This window comes from Rissa tridactyla, chromosome Z, assembly GCF_028500815.1.
Source record: "Rissa tridactyla isolate bRisTri1 chromosome Z, bRisTri1.patW.cur.20221130, whole genome shotgun sequence".
Classification (NCBI taxonomy): domain Eukaryota; kingdom Metazoa; phylum Chordata; class Aves; order Charadriiformes; family Laridae; genus Rissa; species Rissa tridactyla.
In genome coordinates, this window is record NC_071497.1 from 48293161 (window position 1) to 48309028 (window position 15868).

Here is a 15868-nt window from a genome sequence, read left to right on the forward strand (position 1 = left end):
TAAGCCAGACTGTCCTCTGCAAGTACCTCTCATTGCATGTCTAGCCTTGTACTATGGAACTTAACTTACTGTAAACCAGTGAAGCAAATCCAGGGCAAAAGCATGCATATCTTTCAGCCTAGTCCATACACCAAAAAAAAACCCCACAATAGCAATTTAGTAAACTTCATTCCTTGGCAAACATATTTGTATTACAAAAGCACAGTACCTTTCAAAGTCAAAAGCAAACAAGGACTCAAGAGCAAAGTACTTCGAGTTGGATGGCAATTACTATATTAACATAGTTATCACAGAAAAGGACCTGTTTGTACAGCTAATTATTATTGTTCTTTAATTGAACAAACCTTTCATCCACCTGGCTTTTTTGTTAACAGGGAGCTGTAAAATTGAACTGGTGTCTGCTGCCAAATTTGTGAACTCTCTTTGCACAGAAACTGGGAGAATATACTTTATTGAACACAAGGAGCGTGGTAGTTTCTCCAATGTCTCCAAAGTTACGTTGACTATTGTGCCCAGCCCAGCAAATACCCAAAGAACAGTTAAATAGTTTAGCTAACTTGCTTCACAATGAAATCAACAAATGTAATCTAACATGTTTGAAGAGTTGGCGCAGATGTCAATAATCACCAGCACAGTAATCTTGCAGAGTGTTAATGGAAATGACTTAGCACATTTTATTATTCTGCTTCAAAACAATGATTCAGCAAAGCATACAGACTCGATATGTGTTAATATTTCACAGAAACTAAGTGAGTATCAGGAAGGAGCCAAGTCCTGCTGCTATTGCATCACACAGTAAATGCTATTAGATAATATTGGGGAGGAGGAATTTCTTTAAAAAAATATGAGATATGGTCTCTATTAATTTTTAACAATAAATATCAGAAAATATATTTGTCTGAAAAAAGAACTATATAGTCGCTTTTGGTAATCCTCATTATCCTTATTAAAAGTCCTTACAAGGCTCCTTTGCTAATATGTAGAGAATAACTTCTAATACAGACATGGAAATTAAATGCCAAGAGTAACAGTGTGAATTAGTCCTGTATTCTTCTTATTTTTCTCTACAAATTAAGTATGAAACAGAATGCTAAGCAAATTGAAGCAACCTCATTATCTCACCGGTTCCTGGGTAGATTTTAACGTACAATATGAAATGAGCATAAAAAGTATTGATGGTGCATATCTGAGCATGAACCTGTCAGGAACCAAAGTTGCTCAAACAAAAGTAATTATCTGGTGTCCATAATGCAGGACATGAGGTTTAGGAGCTGTAACTCACCAGCTGAAATTCCCTATTTTCCAAATGAAAATGAAACCTTTGCAATTCCAAAGTCCTGTTTAATGCTAAAAAGAGACTCATTTAAGTGATAATACAGGAGATGCATCTTTTTGGTCTTTTAATTCTGTGCTTGCACTGCTTTGTAAGTGCCATTGAGATCCCACAGCTGTTTCATAAGCCAGCAGGAAATCCAGTCACACTTCACACATCCGTGGAAGTTTGCCTGACAAGCTGTTGGAAGAAAATAACTTATTTTGCCTATGAACGGAACATAACTAACACAGAATTGGTGGGAAACAATAGGTTTGATTTGGCCTACAGGAAAAACCTCTTTAAATAGAAAATTTTCAAGATAACGGAAATGTGCATGTCTCAGGTAGCCAGGTTTTTCATGCTTGGTAGCTGATCTACGTCTTTTGTGCTGTCAACTCCCATGTTGCCCACTCTACTTTCAACCCACCTCCAGAGGAAGAAGCAAAGACTTTGAGTTTGAAGTATTATTTCCATCATTTTTCTTAATAGAATTTCAGTCTAAATCAGCAGATCATGAATTAAATTCCAGCTAGTGTAAGGGTTAGTGAGCAGAAGTCAGTAAGCACACAGGATGATTCAAATAGCTTTACTGAAGCAGGCATGAAATTAAGCAATCTTTTTCTTTACACATCTGACTGGGGGAAAAAAACCCAAATTCATTCCTTATCAATGGTACTGAAAAAGAACTAAAATGGAATGTTCTTTTTTTGTTGTTTTGTTTTTAAAAAAAAAGAGCCAGTTAATAGCCTAAATATAGGTGAGGGAAAGAGGGCATAAATCATGTGAGAATGAACACATTTGGGGTATTAAGGCTGAGAATAACTGTATGGGAAAAGATGGCTGGAGAACTGAAAAGGGAAGACTATATGACATATTCTTTTAGTCATTATCCTTCCCCAAATTTACAGGGTTCTCTCTTCCAATTCAGGCAGGATTTCCACCTGGAGTAGTGAACATTGTGCCAGGCTTTGGACCCACCGCTGGAGCAGCAATTTCTCACCACATGGATGTAGATAAAGTAGCTTTCACAGGCTCTACAGAGGTACTATAATGAATGCAAGAAAATATAAGCAGGAACTGTGCCCCTCTGATTCCCAGTAATGATTTAATGTCTAACTGGTTCTATGTAACTATTTTAACTTCTTTCTTTCTTTTGGCTTCTGGTTTGTTAAACAAAGTCTGTTTAATGATTTGTTGGTTATTATTAACTTTGTACATATTTAAACAATGTTTGTATTGCAGGAAAGCCCTTCAAACAAAGGCACACCATGAGATACAATAGGTTCTAGTATACCAAAGCTATTTTAAGTCTTGTCCTTTAAAAAGAAAATGTTTTCATAACTTTATGTTTGCTTCTTTTTTTAAGAATAATTATTTAAAAAATGCAAAAAGTGAAACAGGCTGTGCTCCATTCTCTTGAATTTTAATAACAACAGGATGGTAGGAGGGTAATTTAGAAATTTCATTCCCGGTTCTGCACACACTTAGAAGAGGTGTTGGCTTTTTGGTATTTGAATGACACTGATGATCATCTGTGTGGTCTTATAAGGGTATTTGAATATTTATCACTTTAATAATTAAAAGGAAAGTCACTGATAATTTTCCCTAACCTTCACTCTGAAGAAGTGTGAGTGATACAATTGAAAATTTCTCCATACAGGCATTATATAGCTATACCATTAATGCAGTACATTATATTATCTCTCTGCATTCATGCTACATGGAAGACCTGACAACTGGTCTCTTAGCTTCTTGGATGTACACTCCAAAGATAAGTATCACTGTCTCATGTCAAGGACCAGTAGGCACTGAGTACAAAAGCTATGTTTACTCTTAGAAACCTTTAACTTTAAAGTAATGGGAAAGGAAAACAACCCAAAACCCAAACATCTGAGAAATATCCCACAGATGTTACCAAATGAACAGTAACAACTACAATTCTCAATGCCCCATGTTCCTCTAAAGGCAGGTGGACCAGAGGGTGTATTCATAGACTTTGGTGACAGTCCTCTTCTGACAGTGTAATTTAACAGCAAGAAATGAAGGCAGGAAGGCTGGCAGAGGAAGGAAGACATACAATGGTTGCTACACATGAACAGTTACAGATGAAAGACGCAAGGATCACCAGCATGTTTTCCCTTCACAGTTTTTCCAGAACAATTCATATTAAGTAGTTCCTTTAATTATGCCATCAATGGAAAGAAGAAGGACAGAGATTCTGCCTTACAGTGTCCGTTTCCTCTTCTTTTTTCTCCTATGGGAGAAACTGGAATAAGGAAGAGTTGGCCATGCAGACAGTGTAGATATCTACTTTTTCTCTCATACACTTTGTGCATCAAAGGTCTTTTCAATGTATAAAACAGAGGATTTTCAACCTAATGGGAGTCACTGGCAGAGCAGGAATCAATGCCTACTTTAGATTACAGACACAACTAAGTAGAGTGGTGGTAACCAAAAAAAGCACCAGATGTCTTTGGCAGTTAACATGAGCGTGTCCAGAGGGAAACTCTTCTAGAAAGCATTCCTGGTTTGTGGACTGCAAGTCATCTGCACCCGGGCTCCTCTTTTCAAACTATTATTTTTTAAAATTTATTTTTCACTTCTACAGGTACTGGAATAGTAGACAGCTGTGAACTGATTTTCACTTTTGAGGAACTCAGAGAAGTGTTATTGAGGTCATAATAAACTTTATGAGATGAAGCTGTCTTCTCCCTACCTTTTAGGTTGGCAAACTGATTAAAGAAGCAGCAGGGAAGAGCAATCTGAAGAGAGTTACATTGGAACTTGGAGGAAAAAGTCCTAACATTATATTTGCGGATGCAGACTGTTAGTAGCATTTTTATTATATAAACCTACTCCTTTTGCAAATCCCATGTTCTTTTTCTTTTCTTTGTCAATAAATAATTTGTATTTGTTTAATGAAGGAGTAATTTTTAAGGTTTTCTGGTCATGCTATAGTTTTAAGTTAGATTGCCACCAAAAATTATTAGCTCCTGAATGGATATGAACCTTTACTGTAATTAATGATCATCCTACCGAAACATGAATGCAGACCAAAAGCAGCTAGATGGATCTTGTACAGGTTTATTAATTTTCTAGCCGAGTACTCCTCTTGGTACTGCTGATAGAGCAAATAATATTGAATCTATGTTTCACATAGAGCAGCTGAATGTTTGTTTGTCCAGATGTACCATGCTGCTTTTGATAAGAGTAGTTTTGGATATAAGTAAATGAATGAGTATCTGTGTTTTAAAGGGCCATAAAAATAAAAAGTGCTAAAAGGGGAAATGTAATGGAGTGGCAAAGGTCTGTAAAGAATTTATGATGTGACCATTCAAGTTTATGATCTGATGAACTCTGCATTTCTTTGCAGTGGACAGCGCTGTGGAATTTGCACATATTGGTCTGTTCTACCACCAAGGACAGTGTTGTATAGCAGGATCTAGGATTTTTGTGGAAGAGCCTATTTATGAGGAGTTTGTTCGCCGGAGCATTGAACGAGCAAAGAAGTATACTCTTGGGAATCCTCTGTTGCCTGGTGTACAGCAAGGCCCTCAAGTAAGTAATGTTATGCCTTTCCAACATAATTGTGACATGACATCACAGTTTAATGTACTTCTAAACCTGTTGCATTAGTGTCAAGGCTAAGTACAGTTGTCTAGTGGTTAGTCTGCAGGACCAGCAGGAAGAAACTGGAGTGATGGTTGTTTGTGCCACTATCATAAGCCTAAGGGTGAGATTTCTTTCTCTTTTCTATTTCCTTTTATTATGGAATAGAAACAACTACGTAGAATTGAAATGCTTTGAGAAAGCTCCAATGCAACAGCTGTAAAAGTGCTAGTATGATCATCCACGTCAAAGATTACTAACATTATATTCAAACAGTGCCACTGTAAGTGAGTAGCTTGGGGAAATACAATTTGATAGTGTCTTTTCTCCTTTTTCAAGGTGTTAGTGTTCATTATGCTGCTCTCTGTTTTAGAACATTACTCAATCAAAATGCATCATTTTGTACTTTTTCCCGCTTATGTGTAAAGTTTATGCCAACAGCTTCCCTGTTAAACGAATGCTAAAATGCAACATTGAAAAACATTGCTATCACAATGCTGTGGATTCAGTGGATCACATTAGAGCATTGCTAAATTAGTTTTCACCTAGAGTCTTATTTCCATATCAGCTTGTACTACAAGATGTACACTTTCTTGGCAGAGCTGTTATGCACATATTTCATTGTCACAAAGTAAAAGCCGCAGACAAAGCAACTCCCACACATTTGATAACATAACAAGTTCTTCATTCGTTATCACAGTCACTTTATACAATCAAAGACACCAAGTAAATTGCAAAACTGCATTCCAAGCCACACAAGCGTTGGAGAACTTTAAAATACTAAGGATGCTATTTTGGTATCCTGCAATGTGTTTTGCTAATAAGTTAATGTTCACCTGAGTAAGACAAAATAAGTCCTTCCAGAGCACTGGAAGATTGAAACAAGTAAACTCCAGGTGTCTGGTGAACAGCTAATACAAAACTAACAGGAATACACTCTCTTGTTATTGTGGCTTTACTGAGTTTGAAAGTCATGCTAACAATCTAAATGAGAAATGAAAGTAAATTTTTATTTAAAAAAAAAACAAATCTTTTACTTAAAAAAAAAAAGAGAAGGTTAAACTTGTGGAAAAAAAGCATTACTGAAAATATTTGACAGAGCATGAAGACTCTTTTCTCCTCCAGTCTCATCATTTGCCTTTCTTGACCTATTTTTCTTCTAAGCAAGCTTTAGCAGAAATCTGAACTTTTTTATAGATTAGCAAAGATTCTCCTTTTAGAAGTGGTATGGTCCTATTTAATGGAAAATTGTAACTACGCAGTTTAGGTTCATTTTTTTTGTGGTAATTGTGTTAAATATCTCTCTTGGTCTTCAAATTCCTTGTGCTTTGACTAATTCTTTCTAGAAAGAAAAAATTATAGCCTGTATCAGGCATATTCACTGTGCTCTCTTATCATAGAAGACTCCTTGACAGCTGTATTTGTCCTTCAGTTCACGGGCCCTCTGGGACAGCACCTGCCTCAGGCAGCAAGTTTGGGTAATGCTTTGCACAGTGGGCACCAAAGAAGAGCCAAAAGCCCTACTGTAATGCAAAAGATCATATATACACTAATTCACACGTTATTAAGAAAAATAATGATGATGAGAATAACAAAGGAATGACTGACAGCAACGTGATCTGTATCATCTAAAACTTGTCTTCTCTTCAAGATGTTTATGTACAAGAGATATTTGGCCACCAGGGTAGCAGAAATTTTATGTCTTCAGCATGCAGTGAAGCAATTGTTTGAAAGCAAAATGACAAGGGAAGCACAGAGAACTAAAAATCACCTCCTTATAAATATCCTTATAAATTCATGTCCTTATAAATATAAGCCTTTATCACAGCTTTAGCTGAATAGCTGTTTAGTCTAATACGCACCCAGGATTCCCCAGAACCTTTGAAAATACTGTTGTGTCCTATGACCGTGGTAATACTTGTTGCTTAAACTGAAATGCGACCTTATTACTGCATGAATAAGAGAATAAGATACACACCAAGACACACACCTACTTTGCTGACTGGTAAGTATGATCACAGAGAGGAAGCTTCTCTGCAAGAGTCCCTCTAGAAGTAATCTCAGTATCTTTATAAGCCAGTGCCAGAAGGGCTTAACTCTGAAAGAGTGAAGGAAAGAATAATGAAGATTAAACACATGAAAAAAAATACCAACAAAACAAGAGGGTGTCAGAGGTCTATACCAAACAAGCTTTATCATTGAGTTTTTCTTGACATAAATGTTATCTTGTGCACACTTTCCCTTCAGGTCTGAAGTGGTGATTGAATGATTTGGAAAGGGAGGAGAAGAAACTATGTCTGATCTGTTTCTAGCCCTCTTTTATCCACTTTGTCACTGAAAACTGGAAGGGGTTAGAGAAATATAAGCCCCTATTGTACTGCCACCATAAACACGTTTTCCTAGTGAAGTACAGAAGGGTCTTGCTGCCTAGACCAAACCCTCCTGTTATTTTTGCAGAATTTTTATTTTGATGAACCATTTGCAGTTGGCAAGAGTACACAGAGAAGTATAAAAGACATTCATTTTATAGATTTTTTTTCTTTTTTTACCAAAGAAAAACAGGGTATCAGTCCCTCTACAGCTGGTTCTCCTACGTCAAAATTTCTGATTACTGCTCCATTTGAGAAAAACCCGTAAAGTTTTGAGAAGTTAGTGACAAGAATAATTGCAGCAGTCTCCAGCTGTTCCACTTCAATACATGCAATTGAACAAAGCGGGAACATTGTTAGGTTTTGGTTAATGAGTTAGAAGACCAATTGTTATCAGTGTATGCTGTTTCATCCCTGTGATCTTTTCATTTAGATTGATAAGGAGCAGTTTAAAAAAATCCTGGAGCTAATTGAGAGTGGGAAAAAGGAAGGAGCCAAACTGGAATGTGGAGGAGGTCCGTGGGGAGACAAAGGTTACTTCATCCAGCCCACAGTTTTTTCTAATGTTACAGATGATATGCGCATCGCCAAAGAAGAGGTAAATAAATTCTTGGCAGTCTGTACTCTCACTGGAGATTGTCTGTTTAAATGTCTGTACAAAATATCCATTTATAAGGTCAAGTGGCTACATAAAAATGCTCTCATTAAATCTGTCGTTCCATTCTGGTGGTGTTTAAAATGCTTTTCTTGGGTTCTGATGCCTGTTTCACCAACTCAGTGGAGGTGGGGGAGAGGAGCATGAAGCTGGCCTGCCAATAAAGGCTCTGGTTTAAGCTGGCACTAGATAAGAAATGCTGAGGTCCAGACTGTTTACGTCACTCCATACTGCCCATGTCTCACATATCAGAGTCACAGTAACCTTTAACAGAGAAGCAGACCTTGAAGGCACAGCTTATGAACTCTTTGCATTGCCTAAGGAGCCACTTAAGTTGGGGTTTGAACACAACATACACCAAGCAGCTATTTTGCAACGAGAGAAAATAGATTGTGCTTCCACAGGCTTTTTTTGGTGGTAATTACAGCAAAGCAGAGTTTAACCTAGAGCAGTTTGCAGAAGTGTCTACATAGCGTTGAAAGAGCTTTTACTGACGCAACTACGGTGGCAGTGCCCAGGCAGCGGTGATCATCTGAAAGGAATGAGAGTTCGGACTGCAGAGTTGCTGTGCCATTGAGAAAAACAGTTCAGTAAACATAGCCTCAAAGTCCAGTCATGACCTCTTCTCTGTGCTTTGTTTTCTTTTTTTTACATTCATCTTGATTAGTAACTGCTGCAATTGTGCTGCAATTGGTGTCCATTAAACATACTAGAAAGCTCCTACAAAATTGTTACCAATCAAGGTGTTGCTTTATGTAGCCAGCGATACTGCTGATGCAGTCTGCTGAACATATCTAGTATATTCAGCAAGAGCCAACATTCTGAGTTAAAATGAACACCAGAGCATCTAGAGTTAATTGTGAATGGAACAGAGCTGTAAAACAGGAGACAGCTGTATGAGAAATAATTCTGATTGTTTCCGTTGGTCTAGGAGGCTGGTAGGAAACTGCACAGAGGTATGTTTCTTCACAGATGTATGTTTCCTTCATGTCAGCGGTACAAGAACTGCATTTCTCACACTATTTTAAGTGCATTGAATAATGAAACCCCAGAGAGCCAAGGCAACTAAAAGAATATCCAGGTTCTGAAACTCACAGTTTGGACAGTGAGGGAATGTTCGATGGTTTTTTTTGATCTACGTAAATCAATCCCTGGTTAGAAACTAGCACTAAACATTTTCTAGGAAAATCCAGTGAAAATCTCACGATCTATGGGAATGGAAGTAATTAGATGTGGTAATTCCCCCTTGCCCTACACAGCCTTTGCACTGGGTGGGTGTGTGTGGGCACCTCTGGCTGAGAAGACAGAGCGAGAATAGTGGGAAAACCAAGCCTGAGGGACTACTACCTCACATAACACCCATAATGCAGAGCAGAATTAGCTATCTCGTTTGGGGTACATGCCCAGTTGTGCAACTATCTGCAGAGATAAAAGTCTAGTAGAAAGTTTAGGGGAAGGAAAAGTTGAATGTCCTTCTCAACACTAAAACTGGAACTTACCAAGAAAACACCAGTCTGTTGGTAACCAGTACAGGTACGCAACATACTGCAGCAACATGCTAACTACCTTTATAGGGGTTGTCTTTTCATCTTTATTTATTTGTTTTCATCTTATTTATTTATTTATTGTTTTGTTAATCATTTTGCAATAGGTTATCCTGATTTGCTCCATACTACAAAAAATTTCATCTTTGTGCAAATTTATCATCTTTTTTAGATCTCTGTTCTGAGACATACACTCTTGACTGAATGAATTTAGGAATAAGGCCATCTGACACAAATAAATTTTAAAAATATGAATTATTTACTTTACTAAATTATTATTATTTATAGTAAGCTATACTAGTCCATATGTTTACATGTGTCTGAAACAGATATTTGGACCTGTTCAACAAATCATGAAGTTTAAAACTATAGATGAGGTTATCAAGAGGGCAAATAATACTACCTATGGCTTAGCAGCAGCAGTTTTTACCAAAGACATTGATAAAGCACTGACGTTTGCAGCTGCTCTTCAGGCTGGAACAGTATGGTAAGTAATGTTGTTTTTTTTTAATTCTTCATTCAGAAATGCAGGTGCCAATGGCAGTAATTGTAGGACATTTTAACACTTCTTTGAGTGGTATACTTTTATAATTCAATTCTTTGTCATCTTTAGAGAGGTAGATTAATCTATCCTCCCGTGTATCTCTTCCCCTCACCTTTCCATACTTAAAATGCTTACATGAAGACTTCATGTAAGTCTTCATACGATTGTCCTGTAAAGTTAGTCTGAAGGAGGAAACTGATTTGCTAAAAAGGAAAAGAGACAGAAGGAAATACAAGTGCCACTTTTCTTTGTGTTCAGGATCTGAGAATAGCCCAATACACACTTACTTTGTTGGGAAAATTTTCTGTACTGTGTAAAAAAATTAATTATCTGAAGTTCTCTGGCCATTAACCTGGGCAGAACAATGACCTGTGAGGGAAAAGATTGAAAAAATGTGGTTGAAAAAGAGAAAGAAACACAAGTGGGGGAGACCTGCTACGAGTACAAGGACAGCTGTTTCCAGAGATGGAAAGAGGCAACCTACATGCAGCTGGAAAGGCAAAGGCTGAGAGATACAAGAGTGAAATCTTGGAGAAATAACAGACTGAGTCTAATGATTGTCACTGACAGAGACCTGCATTTCCCTACAGTTATCTCAATGCATCAGAAAAAGACCAACCAATTTTACTTGAACACAAAGCCTGTGTCCGATTTACATTTTATCTGAAAGAACTTGCAACCAGCACAAATTCCTGACCAGGTCCTGTCACCTAAAAACATACACTTTCTAAAAATAAGTTAACTGTTTTGACTTAGGAGTTGGTATTCTTTAAATGGAAGAAAGCTTAAAATAGAAGTGTAATCTTTGGGTTTTACTCTTACATGATTACTGGTCTGTCTAGGAATCTAACTATGAGAAGAAACTCATTTGTTAACACCAGTAGACTGGCAGCAGGAGAAAGTATAAGATATGAAAATAGAGAATATCTGATTTGCCAACGTTGCAAGACAAAAAGAGCTTCTCAGCTAGGGAGCAGGATGCATATTCTGCCAAAACTCTTCATACTACAAATTCCACAGTGAAATTCCTTTCTTATTCATTATTGTATTTTTGTTCTCAACCACAATACAGAATATGGTCAAACATTGAGTAGAACCCAACAACATTTCCTAAATATGTACTGAAGTGACTCTGAATTTACCTATTGGAAGTGTACCTGCAGAAGGTTTGACTGTGACTAATCTTTGGTTTGGGAGTTTGTGCATTAGTTAGAAAGGAATTTTATCATAACTGCAGAGAAAGATACGACTGTCAGTCTGCTTGAAGACCCTTGAGTGTTAGAACCCTGATCATAAGTATAGTTTCTGGTAATGTTTTGTTCCTCTGAACCTTGAACTACACATATTTTTGCAAATATGTTAGTCAGATATAGTTTGTAAGTAACATCAAAGGCTTTTTACAATTAACTGAAAAGCACTGATTTTTCAGAAGTGGAAAAAAAAAAAGTTGTTTTATGCTGTCAAAATTAATTCTCCTGTTCTTCTAGGGTTAATTGTTATAGTGCAATGTCTGCTCAGTGTCCATTTGGAGGATTTAAGATGTCAGGAAATGGACGAGAAATGTAAGTAAATACTTTTAAAAATGTAGATTCACAGGAACTGCAAAATAAAATTCCATACCCCAGCTTTAAACATTCTAGTTTGAGATTTTGTCAAATTAGTCTATATAGCGTTTAGAGGCTTCACATTGCCAGACACAATGTCAAGCAAAGAATTCCTCTATAAAACAAATAAGAAAACAAAAATACACACTTTTTCAAAATGACCGTTTTAATTAGCTCTCAGTCTACTGATATCTAAAACTGATCATTGTGTTTATGGTTTACATTTTTTGCATATATACAGAAAGTGTCGTTTGCATGAAGATATATATGTCTGTAGTTTGTGGAATCCCCTTTAAATGCTAGGTTTTTGAAAACACAAGACATTTCAAAATCCTTGATTTAAGCAAGAGTTTTTGGTTTAAAAGTCTTGCAATAACAATGTTTTTACAGGATGTTCCATCTTGCTCAAAAGTTATGACAAAAATAGTCCCCTGTAGTCTTCAGACCTTTGGCCTTTTCCCAAACTAGAAGTGGAGGACTATACAAAAATTATAAGCTAATCAAATTCTTTCAAACTAAACAAAGGTTTAGTCCAGTTTCACCTTGAATCATGCCCTGTCTTACCAGTATTCATCCTGATCTTCATATTAGCAAGACAATCATGTAATGTGTTACATCATGAAACATTTGATATAATACATGTTCATTACATTATGTAGAGTTATGTTTTCTGGGGTTTTTTGGAACATAAATCAAAGGCAGTCCTTTGTTAAAAATTACATATATCTGGGAGCAATAAATTATTTTTAAAGCAATGAATAAAAATCAAAATACGTAAGCTTTCTCTTCTATTAAGTCAAATGCATAGTACTTCTAATGAATAATGGAAGTAATTAAAAAATACATGTGCAGATGAAGTGCTTCAGAGCTTCTTCGTCTCTTCATTTTTTTTTTAAGAGATAAAGACTAGGTTTTTCATGCTTGCTCATCACTGGACTCAATCTGCTCCTCATGGCAAATCTCCCACTGACTTCAAAGGAAACAGAGTTATGCCAATGCTGAGAGCTTTAGAAGATGTCAAAATGAAAAAAAAACAAAAACAACAACAAAAAAAAAAAAAAACCAACAAAAAACCACCAATAATTTAGGCCATTACTATCAAGTACTGGTTTGCATTTGCTGAGTGCCAAAAACTGGGAGATCATCAACTCTGAATTACAGAGTTTTGCAGAAATATTTTTGGGATTTATTTGCTATAAATAACAGGAAAACAATAATAGGCTGCCATAAAGATTAATATTCTCTGTAACAATGCATTTTGAAGGAGTTAAGCAAATGAAGTGCAAATGAAGTTTTTCCTAATGCTTTGTTCAAAATCACAATTGGTGGACCAGTAAAAGTATTCCTGCCAGAAGGCAAGGAAGGAATTAAGGAATCAGCACCAGATAGATGTCTGCTATGGGAAAAAAGTATTGTAAACATGTGGCAATCAATTTTAGGAGAGGCAGAAATATGTGTGAAACAACTGCACTGCAATAATCAGGAAGTCAGTGTGTTAAGCTGACTTCCTTGAATCCCAGAATAAAATTCCCTGTATAATTCTTGGAATGATAATACCATTATGAATTAAACTACTGAATGTCACATAGTAACAGAATGCCTCTTCAAAAATGAAGAGAACATTTTCCCATAGCACAAAAATCCTGAGCAGGGGTTTCTGTTTTGCATACATATGTATCTAGTATAATGGCAGTGAGAACTGGGTAATGTTGAACTGTAGCAAACACTTGTTCTATAAAACAATCAATTACGTCTGAATAGTTCAAGTGAGTCAGATGTCAAACACCTAGACACACAAACAAGCATCATCTCACCACGTAAAACATAAAGATGGAATCATGCTAATAACACGTCAGTAAGATTTAAGTGTTTTTCACCGACTGGGAGAATTCATAGTGAATTAAGTATGTCCCCCATTTACTTGAGATGAAGCATCTATTCTTTGACTCTGGAGAAAAATCTTGACATTAGAGGAAGGCCTTTGCAAATATACATGCTTGAACATGCTTGTGAATACCTAGCATGTGCCTGATTTGCTGCACAGAAACCCAGTTTAGAAATGCACTAAATTGATTAAACACCATTCTTTTGCACAGAAATGAAATTGTACTCTCTCCCATTTTTTCAGTAGGCAGTTGTTGTAGCTTTTTGAAAGGCTTCCAGCAGCAGTCTAGCTTCACAGATGTCTTCCGAATACATCCAGTATGCTTGTTATACATCTGGCCAATTGCACACCACCACCAAAAATCCCATCCAGGACATAACTCATATAAAAAGCATTAGCATAAATATTGCTCTTGGTTCTCTTTTATCTAGGGGAGAATATGGCCTTCATGAATACACAGAAGTGAAGACTGTCACAATCAAAATCCCACAGAAGAACTCATAATGCTGCTTGAGGGGCAGAATTTAGCATCTTCAAATGAATCTGAAAAGGCTATCTGAATTCTGAAAAGTTTTAAATCCCAAATAACTCATTAACCATTTTCCTTTCTGTTTGTATAAGAGGTACTTGCTTATATTAACAATATAAAGAATAATGTAGAAAATTTTCATGTGACTAACTGAGAAAAGGAAAATTTAAGGTCTGGTACATAGCTAACTAATTTCGAAATTCCTGTTCAGAAAGAAGTATTTTTTATTTTCAGTGGAAGGTCTCTGTAGTGCTGTGAAAATCTTCTTTTTTCAATATATCCTACAGGTAGAATCTGAATTTATGTGTTCTACTAAATGCTCTAAGCTTTCTTTGCATTTTCTTTTCTTTGTGGCCTTAACAAAAGCACTTATGAGTAATTAGCAGGTAGATACATTTCTGTGTCTTTCAAAAATAATAGACTTATTCTAGACATATTTCTTAGACTACTGAATTTGTTCATCATACTACACAAATGTAATCTCGGTAATATTAAACAATATTAAAATCCACTTTCAAAACGTAATATTGCTCCTTTCATTAGTCTTTTTTACTACACTGGTTTACCTCTGGGTACTCTCCAGCACATGGTTTATATCCTTAAAGAGGCACTACTGTCTTTCTGCTGTGTTTAGAGCATCAGAACTATGCTATACTGACTATAGGGAGACCAAATTCCCTAATTCTTTGACAGTATTATAAAAGGAAAAACATGAACACACAGAACACTGGACAATTTGCATTTGGCTTTGTAGTGATACATACATAAAAAAGTCTTAACAGATAACAAGCAAGAAATATTGAAGGGAAAGAAAAGAAGGGGAGGTGAGGAAGGCAATCTCCTTTGTGACCTACACCTGCTCTGTTTTTCCTGTGCTTATATTCCTGCACGTAACTTGTATGTTTTCCTCCTCCTCTTTCCTCCTCTAGTGCATTGTTTCCCTTCATCCTTCTTCCTCAACCTCTCTTTTTCATAGAGTTGCTTACTCTCATAAAGTCCCTCTGCAGATATATGTGTCCCAAGCTCATCATAACCTCTAAGGTCTCTCGGTCTGCGCAGCTTCAGTGTTCCACAATTCTCTGCCAGCGCAGCTATCAGCACCGTCTGACAGACACTCACCATCAGCAGCCACCAGATAAGCTCTGGGACAGTAGTCTACAGACAACAAGTACAACAATTACATAGCCTGCTACTGACGGGGTCATATTTTCTCTGGACCAAATCCAGAGCAACAATTCACCTCTTGTTAGAGAGGGTCAGCCTTACTTACTACCTTACTACAAGCTCTGCCCATTAGTGAGAACATAGCACACCACAAATTTTTAAGCAACAAGTATGGAGAATTTGCACAGTACTGAAATTAAATAAGTTCTGGTTTTTCGGATGTCAGTTTTGCTTGTCAATTTTATTTTATTTTTTAATAAGCTGCTTAAAACAAAACACACATCAGGTTTTCACCTATGACTCTTCTCTGGATGACTTTTTTCATGAAGTTAAGAACTGGACATAAGACTTGCATGACAGATATATCTCTCCAGAGGCTTCTCCATTATCTGTTCTTGAAAGGTGTCAGTTCCAAATCACATACATTTGCCCTCTGAGATAATTTCATTAGCCATAGTTGTCAAACAAACCCGATCCTGGTCCCATATAAGAAACAAGTAACAAAATAAGAGAAGAAGGAAACGAAGGAAGAGCGAACCAAAAGTAAAAATATACTGTGACAATAATTAGCAGAGATTTTTCAGCAAAGGAAAGTGTACAGAATAAAGCACAGAAATCAAAATAAATGCCAAATATGGGGAAAAGAAAAA

General features: G+C 36.5%; 1 protein-coding gene across 2 annotated transcripts in view; it reads left to right on the plus strand.

The window, feature by feature from the left end:
• Window positions 1-14598, plus strand: part of ALDH1A1 (aldehyde dehydrogenase 1 family member A1) — a 36683-nt gene extending 22085 nt beyond the window's left edge. For both annotated transcript variants that reach the window (XM_054186551.1, XM_054186552.1), the window contains exons 8-14: window positions 2244-2357; window positions 4039-4141; window positions 4689-4873; window positions 7727-7891; window positions 9822-9979; window positions 11524-11598; window positions 13957-14598. In XM_054186551.1, the coding sequence (XP_054042526.1) occupies window positions 2244-2357; window positions 4039-4141; window positions 4689-4873; window positions 7727-7891; window positions 9822-9979; window positions 11524-11598; window positions 13957-14029 (873 nt within the window). In that variant the 3' untranslated portion in view covers window positions 14030-14598. The remainder of the gene's footprint in view (window positions 1-2243; window positions 2358-4038; window positions 4142-4688; window positions 4874-7726; window positions 7892-9821; window positions 9980-11523; window positions 11599-13956) is intronic.
• The last annotated feature ends 1270 nt before the right edge of the window (window positions 14599-15868 follow it).